Source organism: Pygoscelis adeliae, unplaced genomic scaffold, assembly GCF_000699105.1.
Source record: "Pygoscelis adeliae isolate BGI_AS28 unplaced genomic scaffold, ASM69910v1 Scaffold436, whole genome shotgun sequence".
NCBI classification, from domain to species: Eukaryota; Metazoa; Chordata; class Aves; order Sphenisciformes; family Spheniscidae; genus Pygoscelis; species Pygoscelis adeliae.
This window is the reverse complement of record NW_008825051.1, coordinates 978,403-992,766: the sequence shown is the minus strand read 5'-3', so window position 1 is coordinate 992,766 and position 14,364 is coordinate 978,403. Positions and strand designations below refer to the sequence as shown.

The 14,364-nt window shown below is 46.6% G+C and overlaps 1 protein-coding gene across 1 annotated transcript in view; it reads left to right on the top strand.

Moving 5' to 3' along the window:
* The window catches only part of NSMF (NMDA receptor synaptonuclear signaling and neuronal migration factor), a 41,525-nt gene that overhangs the window by 15,351 nt on the left and 11,810 nt on the right, over positions 1-14,364 (top strand). Inside the window, exons 3-6 of the mRNA XM_009326383.1 lie at positions 1,227-1,302; positions 8,459-8,511; positions 10,611-10,700; positions 12,367-12,488. Of these exons, the coding sequence (XP_009324658.1) occupies positions 1,227-1,302; positions 8,459-8,511; positions 10,611-10,700; positions 12,367-12,488 (341 nt within the window). The remainder of the gene's footprint in view (positions 1-1,226; positions 1,303-8,458; positions 8,512-10,610; positions 10,701-12,366; positions 12,489-14,364) is intronic.

Here is a 14,364-nt window from a genome sequence, read left to right as displayed (position 1 = left end):
TTGGATTTAGCATTTTTTGCATCTGTAATTGCAGCCACTTTTTGTACTGTCAGGGAACAGTAGGATCAGTCTGTAGTAGATGATGATCTGTACAGGATATTTGGTAAAGATATCTGGTCTGTAGTAATTATGTCTGCAGTAGGCATGAAGGGTTTGATTGGGTTTTGACCAATGAAAGTGAATAAAAAAATTACTCTTGACAATGCCAGAATATTAATGACTAAGATACCGTAGTTGCTAGTGATCTTAAAACTTGAATGAGTGAAGCAAGACATGTGATCAGCAACATGTGGCAAGGCATTAAGCAAGAAAGCCACAAACTGGGAGAGAAGCAAGATGAAAAATCAGGTAGCCCCAAATCCCAGGGATCCAATCCACTGAGATCTTGCACGTCCTGTGTCAGTGGATTTTAATACACCTCTGATTCCCTGCCTGACCGACTTCAGCCTGAGAGTTCTCAGTAGGAGTTGCTTCTTGGTCAGATTCCTCCTTCTGGTCACCACCATCCCACACACATAATTCGTGACTTATTTTGCTGCCTGCTTTTTGTCTTAGTGGTCATTACATGAAGATGATGCGGTGTCCTAATGCAACGGAATTAGGAAATAATCCGCAGTTGGTTCAGGCAGGGCAGTTTACAAACATAGGGGAACAAATAAGCACAGAGTTACCTGCAGATTGTATAGCTGATGTGCGGTTTGACTTCTAAAAGCAGAAAAATTCATGAAGGTCAGGTCATCAGGAGCAGGTGTGAGAGAGGTTTATTGAAACTTCAATGGTAGGAAAAAGAGAGTCGATCTCAGGCTTACAGTTGTGAAGAGGGGAAGGTGAATGCTTTTCGTCTTCCGCAGGAGGCTATATCAGAAAGAACTGGATGAATGGGACATTTCAAAGTAATGGTACTAAGGAAAAGGCAGAGGCTGGAAAATGCTTTTAATGAAAAATGTTTCTTTCCCCTGTTTTTTTTCTTGTTCAAATGTCTCTTCTGTAATTCCTGGATTATTCTAATCTTCCATGCTTAGGATAGAGCTTTTATTCTTCATTTAGTAGCCTGATAAACAGGCTTAGCACAAATTTACAAAATGCTTGGTGGTAGTGTGCATATATATGAGGAGGATGAGACTCTCCTGTGTAGTACAGGGCAGGATGCTGAAGAAGAGTACTAAGAGAAAGAGCTTGGATGTCTCTGCCTGCTGGATTCTCACGTTTTGCTCTCTCTCTTCCAGATGATGTCCCCATACGAACCTGGTTCCCAAAAGAGAACCTCTTCAGTTTTCAAACTGCTACTACAACTATGCAAGCGTAAGTGAAACTACTGCTGTAGCTTTTACTGTGTATCTTAAAGTTCGTGGCTCACTCAAAGCTGTATCTGAGAGCCTGGAGCAATCAAGTTGTATGTTTGGCACTGCAGTCCAGGGGTGAGAGAGAGAGAGAACCTTGTTTCTTATTAATTTCTTTTTTGCACTTGCTAGTTCTCTTTCCTACTACTCCCACTTGTTTGGTTTTACCTTCTTTAACTCCTTGGGCTACTCAGCTCTTCTCTGCTTCCCTTATTTTCTCTGTGACACTGTGCCCTGCCCCTGGCTGCCTCTGCAGAGCGAGGGTCCTGTGGGAACACCAGCTGAGACCCTCCACCACTTGCTTCTGCTGCAGCCACTGCCCTGAGGGAATATTATTCCAGGCTTGCCCTGCGTCTGTCACTCCAGAGGAGTGCGTCTCTATAGGATGAGATATAGCCCTACAGCTTCTGTGCTGGTCTGGTCATTTGAAGAAGGTGTCAGTAAAATCTCTGTGAAGTGTGAACGGATCTGAGTTAGGAACAGCCTCTCCCTCCACACTCCACACAGGTTTTGGTGCCCCTGGTTGCTGTGCGTTGGGAGGAGGCGGTTCTCGAAGGACTGAAGAGAATAAGGGAAGCCTCGTTTCCAGGTTGTACCTAGCTTGTCAGGAAACACTGTCTTCCTGGTTTCAAGTATTTCCTACCTGGCTGCAAAGTCAAGGCAAACAATCAGGGAAATGAGATACTGTTCTGCCTTCTAAGGCTCTTCTCCAGCCTTGTCACCTTTTTCCTGTGTCCTTCTTCCAGTGTCTGTCACCTTCAGCTCTACCGCTTTCTTTATTTCTCCTTGTCTAATCTGGTGTCCTTTTTGTAATCTATCTCTGTGCCATTTCTTCTTTCCCTCGTACCTTTCCCTTCCCAAATCCTGAAAAGAGGCTGATTGTTGGTGTTGGGATAACCCAGACTGGATCAGACCTGTAAGGACTGATGCAGGGGAGGGCTGGATCCAGCACTGGGGAGAGAGGTGGCTGCTGAGATACTGGAATGGATCTGCATCCCCCAGAAAAAACACTTATCTTCATGTCCTTTCCCTCCAGCTCAGCTGGAGGTGTGACCCACCCTCCCAGCATGGGGAACAGCAAGGGGGAGGCATTTCCCCGGTGCCAGTCTGTGGAATCTGATGCATGGTGGTGGGATGCTAATCCCACCCTGACAGTGGGAGTGAGGAGTCTCCGTGGGCTTCTGCTCTCTCTATTGTCCTAGCGCTGCTTCTCTTACCTGACCTCTATGTCCCTCTGCCTCCTCTTCAGGGATTGTAAGTCCAGTGGCACCCCAGCTGGTTAACACTCCTGGGCACCAGGCTGACAGGGCCTGTGGGCAGTCCGAGGGCAATGTGACAGATGCTTTGCTCTTCAGAAATGTTGGCTGGTAACAGTGAATGGTATTTTACAGTTCTGATCTGACACACCAAACCATGCACAAAATCAGCACATTTCCTTTGCTTTTGGGCACATCCTTTGCTGTCTGAAGTCATCTTTGCTGTGCACAAGGTTTGTTACAGGATGGTGGCCCATGGCAGGGCTTACAAGGCTTGGAGCTGTTGGAGACCAAAGTGAGGTTGTTTTGGGGAATGGCGCCCTAAGGAAACCCTTGAGGAGCACAGCTCCCTTGGTTAATGTAGCTCCCTGGTTAATGTTTCTGGAGATTCTGTGCTGCCTCTAGAAATGACACAGAAACATCTCCAAAAGTTCAGGGCACTTCCCTAGGCTGGTTGGAATGGCTCCCCCAGGTGCCCCTGTCCTCTGCTCTAGTGTTTTCAGCCCACCGTGCTTGCTTCCTTCATAGACAGACAGCGTGGGCTGACTTCACAAATCTTTGTCACTGTGGGAGAAGGTCTCCATGCTCCAGAAGCCCATGATGCTGAGCTCCCGTCGTAGCCTGCCGGGCCACGTTCAGCTGTCAGTTGTACATCTGCATGTTCTCTGGGTCTACACAGAACTTAATCTGCATCCAAGCCACATGCCAACGCTGCCCCAGGGAGGATTTAGCTCGGTCAAGTAGGAGTCTCACCACTGAGAAATGTTTAATTTAAAAAACAATTTCTTTCCACCTAACAAGAAATATTCCTTCTGGAGTGAGAATTCCCTCAGAATGCTGGCCAGGGCTGAGCACTAATGAATTCCTCTTCTCTTTCTTTTTCCCTGCATCTCCTGGAATCTCTAGCATCTCGTAAGTATAATCTTCATTTTTTTTTTTTTTTTATTTCCTTGTCTGTTGGTGTCCTGGAGAAACCTCTCCTCTCCTCCCCTCCCCTCCCATATTCACTCGTGCTTTCCCTATGCTAGGGCTGTTTGTCAGCTGGCAAGAGGTTAGATGGCTGCACCTGGTAGGCCTACGTGGATCACACCGCAACCAACCTCATCTTCGAAAAGGAGACTACAGTTGCTAGCATGCTTTTGTCCCTCTTGATCCTGGTGTACAGAGGTTTTGTGTCTGCCGTCTCCTAGGTCCATTCCTCCGTAGCAGGGATGATGGCTGCTTGCCCCCATTCTTTGGGCTGTGCTCTGGCCACTCTTACGTTTGCTTTAGGAACAACTGCTTGTCCAGCCACCCACCCTAGAGTGAGGACCTTTGGTTTGGTGAGTCTTTTGCCTGGCCCCTGACTCGCACGCAGTCCTGCAAGGGCTGGCTGTCTTCCTCGGCCAGCCCAATCTCTCTCTGTTGTCTGGTGAGAGCTTTCCTGTCTGTGTTTCATGTCCTCTCCAGTTCAAAGCTGTGTAGTTGGTTAATGGCTTAAAATGGTTTCCCAGGGCATTCAGGGGCTACGCAGAGAGGAAGAGACGGAAACGGGAGAATGATTCTGCAGCTGTTATACAGAGGTAGGGCCCGTTTTCTCCCATAGCCATAACCTTGCCTGGTGTTGCATGGGCCCTTCGGGTGTCATTAGTGACGCTTGATGACGTTGAACGTGGTTGTCCCTGTCTGTGTTACTGTTCATAGGGACACTAGCAGTGGCTGTGCTGGAAGTGTGGAGGTTAATGGTGCTGCAGTGCTCAAGATAGCTGATCTCCATCTTCTTAAAGGAACACTGTCAAGTTTCTTTTAAGCTTCCAAATAGAATATACAGGATCTGTGTCTCAGGCAGAAAAATATTTAATATATATAAAAAAAAAAATTAAAGATGCAATTTCGCCAGCCTTTTCCCAAATATTTGGAATTTGTTTGAGGATAGCTGAATACTTTTATGTCCTGTGGCTGCATCTACAAATGCACCTAAGAAATCTAAGACCTGGGCAAAATTAACATCTCTAGTGACCAGAAGTCTATTTCTTTAATCTTTTTTTAAAGAGCAGAAAGGAAAGAAAAGGGGATGGAGACTGATCCCTTTTCCAGGTATTACAGAAGGGTCCTGGTTTCCCTCTGCTGGCATCACAAGGCACATCACTTAGCCACTGTTTTAATCAGAACTGTTCTGTTTTTTTTAAATGTGCCAAGGCTCCTGTATTTTGGCAGCCTACTAAGCAGGATAACACAGCATTTGTGTCATTGGTTAAAAACTGCCATGATCGTGTCAGTGCTGTTCAAAACAAAGTGGGAGAAAAACATAAGGTTTTCTTAACTGGGAAATTGCCAGGAAGATTATTATTTTTTTTTTTTAGCAACTTAAGGGTGGTGGTTTTTTTCATCAATAATGAAGAGAAATAAGAATCAAAACTAAAGATGCTGTAAATAAATAGACAGTGTATCTTTAAAAAGAAAGAGATATCTCAGAATTTTTTAGACAGAGGCAAGTCTTTGTTAGAAAACAGCTTGTTCACATGGCTTACAAATGCAGGATAGGATTATATACCTCGGTGATGCTGAGTAGTTTGGATAGAGGACAGAGTCATGTCATCCTTGTGTTGAGCAGCCAGCATGTCCCCCCACCTCCTGTGGACGCTGAAGGTCTAAGCAGGATTGTACAGTGGGAGCCTATCTGCATTTATCTCGTGATAAAGAGGAGATAGGATAGCAATGATGGGCTTCTGTCAATGTGGGTTTTTGGCTGTGCCAGCTGTAAGGGTTGCTGGCAGTTAGTGTTCAGCTCTCTTCTCCAGGGAGTGAGGAGGACCTCAGCCCCACTGCAGTTTTGGATACTTGTTGGGCAGTCCTTCGTGGCCTCAGGTGTTTCAGAAGTTCAGTTGTTATCACACAGCCCCTTCAGTGCTTGGCCCTGTGTGTTTGGTGCACAGGGAGGCTGGTTTGCGTGGCATGGTACCTGTGCTGGTGCAATGGATGTTGCCTTGAGAGTGAGTGATGCCCAGTGGCGTGCTGAACCTTGTGACTGCTGCAAGGAGGAGCCGAGGAGGAGAACATGAGAGGTGCTGTTGGGAGTTTTGCAGAGCATTGATATACATCAGTAATTCGGTTGTTGACCTCTGTTTGGACAATGACAAGGCTTCTCTGCAGAGTGCTAATGAACTGCTGCAGGCAGAGCTGCAGAGTGTGCGGAGTGGAGCTGCTGTGTCTTGGAGACCCTTTGGCTGGGATGGATACCATGGAGGTGGCATAGGGTCGTGTGGACTGCATGGCAAGCTGGAGCCTGTCAGGAAGAGGACTGTTCAGGAAAGGGAGTAGTGAGGAGACTTTAACACTGAGGGATGCTTGCTGAATTTTGATGGGTGGAGAGATCTTGCTAGTGATCAAATAACACTGGGTTTTCTAGGTGCAATTGCAGGAGCCAGGCAGGAAGACGGGGCAGGTTTATGTAGCCTGACTGCTCACAGAGCAGATTGCGGCTCCCCCAAGGGTGCTGTGCCAGTCCTTTTGTGCTAACATGCAAGCACAGAGGGGCCTGAGGACCAATACAGCTGAAAAAGCCCTCAGAATGATCTAGACGGCCACAGGATGCCCACATTAAGAGGCAGGCCTAGGCTTGCACCTCCTTTCCAAAATGCTTTTTTTCTAGAAGAGCTGAGGGGGGAAAAAAGGCCTTTGTCCCATTCTCTGAGCATTTAGTGCGATGGTTAACCTTGAGCAGCTGGATTCTCCCCGGAGGTGCTCTCAGCAGTATTTAGGAGATGTAGCTAGACAGCTGCCCTCAACCCGCACTCATGGGAGAGACCAAGCTGGGAGAGACCAGGCAGCTGGGAGCATCACTCTTCCATGGCAAAGACTGCTTTATGCCCCCTTCCCCCCAGGGTCTGAAGAAGCTTCTCTGCAGAGAGGGCAACTGAGCATTTAACAGAAAAATGGATTTTATTCCAAAATGCCAAAAGCCCGAAGGATATAACAGTGGCCTTGGTGACTAACATTGGTGCTCAGTGTCTGGTATGATCTTGGTCTCACAATGGACCATAAAGATTTTCATTCTGATGAGTTACAACATACATCTAAGACCTTTCTGTGTAAAGAATGACCCTGGTTCCCTTAAAATATTGTATTTATTTGGATTTGAATTTAATGCACAGTAAGACAGCCCACGTTATCGGTCATCACGCACCCCAGAAGGCTTTGCACATAAAGCCAGTCCAGCATGTGTTAGTGAAGTGAATTGTTTTAGTTACTTGTCTAGAGGGGGGCAGTTGTCTGATCCACAGCAGTGAATCTTCATGTACCCAAGTAGAGCTAAAATAAATCTTTGGAAAATAACATTAATAGCCCAAGTGCAGAGGGAAATTTGTCATGGAATAATGTTGCTCCCAGCTTCACTACCCAGCTGCTAGTTTTCCTTCTTGAGCTGCTGAATTTGGATCCTGATGACAACATGGGATCCAAGGTCAAAGTCGGGGACAGTGCAGAAGGTGGCGTGGGTTAAGTGCTCTCCCACGAGGGCTGCGTTTGTGTTGATCTCTCTGTATAGGAGTAGACGTATCTGACTTTCTTTGAACAACTTCATGTCGGTGCTGGAAGTGTCTTCTAGTCCAATTAGTTTGCTAAAGCATCTGCATGGTTGTAACATGTCCTTACTCATCCCACTAACTTGTGTGTGAGCCAGATGACTTGTCATTTTACCCGTTTCACCAGCAGTAGTCTCTGTTGCTTGATGTCTGTGGTGTATGTTGGTGGGGCAGAAGGGAATCTAGGAAGGCTCCCCCACTCCATGCAGGCTGCTGGTACACGGGCTCACTGACATCCCTGGGGGCCATGGGGGCTGCGCTGCAGAATGAAGTCACCCTGACTAAGTAGGGTTCACCAAGGGGTGACACCTTTCTTGATAGTCCACGTGCTGCTTCTTCCCTGTGTCTCTTCTGGTGTCCTGTTTGGTTCCTGTCCTGTTTGGTTCCTGTCTAGGTGAGTGATGGGAAACTAAGGGAAACAGGTCCCTTGCACTCGGAGGGGCTGGACGAAGAGTCCCTTTGCCATGGTCTCTCAGGAGTGGCCAGGACAGTCTGTTTTACGCAGACCTGACTACGGAGTGTAACTGCTCCCCGAAGCTTACCCTCTGGTGGACTTGCCTCTGGAGCTGTGTACTCTGCAGCCCCACTGAACTCTGCCTGTGAGTCCTGGGCAGGGAAGCATGTGGTTGGGCAGGCAGCATTAGCAGAGAGCAGGCCCATGAGGACAGTCAGCCTTACCGAACAGCGTTATCCGAGAAGGAAGAAGCTGCTTCAGTCTTTCCCAGCTCTTTGCCCTGGAGAGCAGTACGGGCTGCATGGTTGCTAACAGCACAGGTGGGATTTTAACAGCTGCTGTGAATGTGTTTGGGAATGAGCACAGCCATGAGCATGGTGTGTGCATGCCACCTAGTAGGGCAGAGCCTGGGTACCCCACTTCCCTGCTGAAGCACGTGTGGAAGAAAGGAGAGAGGGGAGCAGTTACTGCTGCTTACCAGGAGATGAGGGAGCATTGCCAGCATGGGCAGTGGCAGTGTCTTCAGCAAAGTTACAGCACAGGTGCCTTAGTCATAGGAAAGTGAAAGCAGGCCGTGAGAAGGGGACTGCCATGTAGGACCTCACTTGCCCTGTACCACCAGCTCAGGGAGTTCAGAAGAAACAGCCACACTCTTGACAAACATAACTATTCCCAGCACTGAATAGGTGCAGGCTGGGAACCTGCTCTCGAGCTTTGGAATGCCCAGAAGGAAATGCACTGTCCTCCCAATTTTATTTTTTTTCCTCCCATTTTTTTCAGTCCTGCTGGGCCCAGGTATTGCTTCATATTACCTTTCTCAGAGGTTTTGTTTGGCCTTTCTTTCAGGAATTTTCGGAAGCACCTCCGCATGGTGGGGAGCCGAAGGGTTAAAGCACAAAGTAAGTGAGCACCTGTAAGATGTGACTGTGGAGTTGGGGTTTGTGCCGGTGGGACATGGGGAACCCTATGTTGCGTGCAGATGCAGGTAGAAAGGACCTAGCATTGGGCCAGAGAAAGGATTTGACCTGCTGATGCCATTTTACTCTACAAAAAAGAAGGCCAGGTTGTTGCAAGTCTCCAGGACACACGGATGTCTGCAAGCAGCCTTTAAGCTATTTCCGAGGACCCTCTGCCTTGGCCATGGGAGGTCTTTGTGGCCTCAGTGTGAGGAGTGGAAGGAGAGCTGCAGGGTCCTTGTCCCATGTGCATGTGGTTTTCAGTGATCAGCAGCATAGACACTTGTGAGGAGAACCAGAGCTGAGAGTTCAGCAGAGCTGGCTAGGGCTGCCTGGCCTCTTACTGAAGCTGCGGACCAGCTGTGGCTCCCTGGGGACAGTCGGTGCTTCATGTACCACACGGACTGGCAGCTTTCTCTTGTCTCCTCCCCTGTCCCACTGCCATCTCTGCAGCAGGACCTGGTGGAAAGTTGTCCGGTGGGAGCTGAGAGGACGGTGGAAGGGAAGAAGAAGAGGAACAGGGAAGAGACTGGAGCAAGGGGGAAATAAGGGGTGTTATGCCTCACTGGGGAAGAAATCACCTCTTAGGCCTGGGAAACGGCCGTTCCCTTTCCCTGAGGAAGGCAACACTCCTCCATAACTTGGTTGAGACAGCTCCCTTATCGCTGTGAAATGGGCTGAGAATGGTGTAACTGGCTCTCGAGAGCTAAGGATTGCTCCAGAAGAGGAAACACCTTGTTCTTCCCACTCCCTGGCCAGGCATTATGTGCAGGCTGCCCACAGCAAAGCGTTGCTGAGTTGAATATGCATTCTTTCCTCTCCTTTCTCATATGCTCTGGGAAGTGAACAGCAAACAGCATTGCCCTTTAAAGTGTCTTTATTGGCATCTGAGTTAGCACTGCCTGAAATGAACAGGACTCACCTCCCACTAGAGCTATCTGGAAGTTCAGGCATGCCTCTCTGCCTTGGTAACTCTCGGGTCATGTTTTCAAAGCTTTCTTCATGTGCACAATAGCTAAATGCCTGGTTTTAAATGAAAGCTGAGGATGGAGATCACCTGAAGAACTTCCTATGTGATTTGTCTCCCTGGACACCCACACTTGGACACACTGCAGCAGAGGACAGGTTGCTTCTCAGCTCTTGTGATGCAAATCTGCAGTGAATTCCTGTACTGCTGACGTGAGATGCTGTTACTAGATACGCTGCAGCGAACTTGCTCCATCTGCTACCAGAAATAGATAGTAGTGGCTATAAGTGGCTGTTAATCTGGGCGTAATGGCTCTCACATGCACTTGCCAAGTCAGACATTGTGGTTGGCAGTTCCCAGGAATTTGCCTGTGGTGCAGCCAGCTGGGCCAAGCTCCCTGGATTCCACTTGAGAAATGCCAGTACAAACAATATAATGCCCCTTGGAAGGAAAAAAAAAAAAAAGGCAAAAAAAAGCAAAAAAGTGGGGGTGTGTGCCCAGCAGAGTGCAGGCAAGCAAAAACTGAAGGATTTCTTCTTTTGGAACAAGATTTAGAAAGCATGAGCTTTCCAGGGGCCCCCTCTCTGTTTGGTCCAGCTGTGATTGGGATGTCACTAGAACATGAAGAGAGTGCCTGCCCAAAAACAGATGTGAAGGGAGAACTGACTGCAGAACTACTGCCTTCTTCTGGTCATGTATGTGTCATTAGCTGTTGAGTACATCTTCGTGTGAGGCCTTTCAGTCAGAGCATTTACAATGGGACACTGGAATAGCTTTGATTAAATTGAGGTTTGAGCAGTGTGCATTTAAGGAGAGACCATCAAGTGTCCCCCTTTTTCTGTGTTACATACCCCGTAATGGTCCTGCTCAGAAAGTGGGCACTTTTTCTTCTGCCAGAAGATGATAGACTGTTGTTTGCTGTGTGGAAAGGACTCACGTTTGGCAAGTGGAAGAGCAAGCATAGGGGAGTCTGTGTTGTGTAGCTTTGGTGGAAATCTACTGGATGTTTTGTTTTGCTGGCAGCAACAGAGGTGGCTTTGGAGTCTGTTAATGTCATGCTTTGGTTTTATCCTAGCATTTGCCGAACGGCGTGAGAGGAGCTTCAGCAGGTCCTGGAGTGACCCGACTCCCATCAAAGCTGATTCCTTCCATGACTCTCGAGAAAGTGAGTTCTGAGTCCATTGAGCTTCCTCCTGTGGCCAAACCCTCCAGCTGAGGTGTTGACTGGAGTTCCACTGGAGTAACTCCTCTGTGCCCTTTTGCCCCATCTGTGATCATTTTAGTTTCATGAGATCTGAGCAAGTAACACTCCAGGTATATGCACCTGTTCATCTGTGTGTACCTATATTTATTTGTAGAGCAAACTCATCTAACCTCATGTTATTGTGCAGTTGCCAAAGGATACCCAGTGGTACAGCTCTCTTACAGCCCTCTGTTCCCATCCTCCCTTATTCGCTTGGGACCAAAACAACCTACCTGGAAGCACACCAGTCCAAGGCTACATTCACCATAGTGGGACTAACCTGCCTGGCTTCCTGTGCAAGAGCCCCTTCTGAGCTCTTTCCTAGGCTAGAATAGCTCAAGAGCACAGCTGCAGCGCTCCATGAGATGTAGCTTTGATTTCCTGGCCGTGCTGGCTGCACAGATGATAGCTTGGGGCAATCTGATCTTCGTTTGGGCTGCCAGGAATTCCTCTGGGAATCCCCAGTAATGCTGCGATGTTCTGCTTGTGGGGACTGAGATGCTGTTGTGTTAATTTACAGGAGGAAATGCCAGCATCTTCCCACTGTCTTTTTATAAAGGGAATGGCTGTTTTACCCAGATTTTATTGAAATCCTGTAGGCAAGGGACTTGGTGGATATGAGTTTGCCCATGTTGAAATGGGTTGTATTGTGAATGAATTTCGCTAATGAAATGAACTGACCTGCCAGGTAAGCATGAGATCCAGCCCTCCTAGCTGTAGAAGACACCGTACCAGGTTGTAGAGGGAGATGTGTGAAAGGCCACGTTCAAAACATGACCCGATTGTTCCTTTGCAGTGTGATTCCTCCCCGCTCCCTCAGCTAACTCAGAGGCGAATGGAAAAGACATGATTCAGACAGGCTCCAGGCACTGCCCAGTGACACTCGGGCACCCCAAAAAGCACAAATAGAGGCATCTCGGTTCTCTTTCCTCAGTCCCTGGCTTCAGGGAGTCATCTCTATATTTAACCTTTAATGGTCAATTATATTCCTTCCAGATGTTTTTTTCCCCAGGAGGCATTGAAGGCCAACAGGTAAGGTCAATTTGGAGAGCAAATTCAAGTATACTGTTGCAATACTACTGTGTTTGCTACGGCTGTCCTCATGCTCTGGGACTTCTCTGCCAGGATCTGTTTGAACAACAAGGCAGATGTTTCTCTGTAGTCACTCAGAAGACATAGTCAGCGCAGTAATTATTACAAGGAGACCAGCTTTGAAGTCTTTGGACTTTTGCTCATCAGCTTGGCAGTGTTAAAGTGTAGAGAGTCTGTCTGCGTTGTCTCCTTCTCCATTTCTGAAATGACAGGGTGACTGTTGTGAATTACCATTTGAAAGCTAAACTTGGTGACTGTGAGAGTGACAAAAAGTTATGTGATATGTGGTATCGGGCTCTGTGTGCGCACTCTTCATTCGTTAAGTGTTTGTCTGTTTAGAGACGCCAGCCCCAAAGTGTGGTGTCTGTCGCTCTGTGGAAGAAAGGAGGGCACAAGTCTCATGGCTTGTGGTACCTCTTGCGAGGTAGCTGCCAGACAGGATCGAGTGGGGAAAGCAAGCTGTTCTGCCATTGTAATGTACACTGTGTTCTGGCAGGCCATGACCTTCAGGATTCCTGTGGCACTTTGGATGGTGACTTCGACTTGAACTGGGAAGCAGAAAAGGAACTTGAAGCCATGGCATGTGATGGAGAAGACTTTATTCCACCAAAAATAATGGTGAGGATTTCCAACTCAGCTACCTGTTATCTACTCAGGCTCTGTCTGTCCTTTCAGAGCTGCTAAGTTTAGGATCTTCATGAGAAGAGGCAAGTCTTTTGTATAGGCAAATCTTCAGGTGTGTATGAAGGTCACTCAGAGGTCAGCCAAGACATGACATGGTATTCAGCATCTGTTATTGCTGGGGATAATGTGTTGAAAGAAAACTGGAAGTGGAAGGACCTGTAGTCCAACCCCAAATCAGAGCAGGACTGTCACCAACACTGAATCGAGTTAGCCTGAGTCTCGATAACTCTGACAATAGAGACCTGAGTCCCCAGACCTAGCGGTCACTCCCTCCTGTTGTTACTTGCCTGATTTGCTTTGGAGCTGTCATGGTTTAACCTCAGTCGGCAACTGAGCACCACACAGCTGCTCGCTCACCCCCCCCACCCCCTGCCCCCTGGTGGGATGGGGGAGAGAATCAGAAGAGCAAAAGCAAGAAAACTTGTGGGTTGAGATAAGAACAGTTAAATACTTGAAATAATATAATAATAATGATAATGATCAATAATAATAATAATAATAATAATAATAATAATAATAATAATAATAATAATTTGCAATGGAAAGTTGAAATTTGACAACCACATCATAGCCAATGAGATCAGGTGTCAGCCCTGATCACAGAATGTGATTATTGGTGTCAGGTTCATAAATGTTTTATGTACCTTCACCATATTAACCTGAAATTTTGCCAGCTATTTTTCTTAAGCCTTCCTCACTGAAAAGGGAATCAGAGAGTAAATCATCTACAGAGGCAAAGAAAGGAAATTTGTTTTCTTTGAGTGCCAAGAAATTCCAAAAGGTTACAATTATGTGCAATTATGAAAATTAAGCTGTACATAGTATGTGTAAAGGTAATGAAGTAAGGGATGTACATTGCCATACAAAGGAATACCCACAAGAACCAATTAGCTGACAAGCTGCCTTTCCACAAAGGGTGTCTGATACACATTTTCCTCTTTTCCCCTTTTCTCCCACATCACCTTGGCCTAGAGTGTATTTTCTGAAGGAAGCATGTACAGAGTGGACAGTTTTATTTTGCATTAAATAATGACTTTAAAGTAATTTGCACACTGTAGAGCTGATTAACATATTTAAAAAAAAACAATCTACCAACGAACAGAAGTTAATCATGAAATAGTGATACAAACCATACTTTGGAAATTAAGAGAGCAGCTCCATCAGGAAATTAGTCATAGTCTGAGTCTGAAATGGAAGGAAAAAATTAAACATCAAAAGGGTTCTAAAATTCAGGTGCTTTTTGGCATAACATAAAACCCCTCCCGCAAACTCACAGCAAGCAAAGTACTATAATTTCTGCCAACCTCAGCTCTTTATTTTCTCCTTGCTTGCAAGGCATCTACTCATACTGAGTGTAATAACACCATTGAATGCGTGAATCATACTTTCTAAATGTTTTGTAATAGCTTGAAGCCACCATCAGCTGAAGAGCAATGTATAATAATTTGGGGTAACATTAGGGAGCAATCCTTCTTTGTGTACAGCTGGTAGAGACAGGTTATGGACAGGTCTGACTTCTTTTATTTAGAGCAGCATACATCCTGCAGACAGATTTTTGAACACATTAATCACTATTTATGACAAAATGGTTTTTGGCTACATTAAATAATGCTAGAAATTATCATTTTCCCAACAGCCGTCTTTGAATTCACTGCTTGTTTACAAAAAACAGATGGTGGTTTTACAAAACCATCTATGAAATCAAATTTTTGTTTACAGAAATTGTTTGGTTGCCCTGGACACTCAGTATTCTGCACTCCCAAGAAAGATACAGGTTCAATTCTGTGCTGGTTTTGGCTGGGATAGAGTT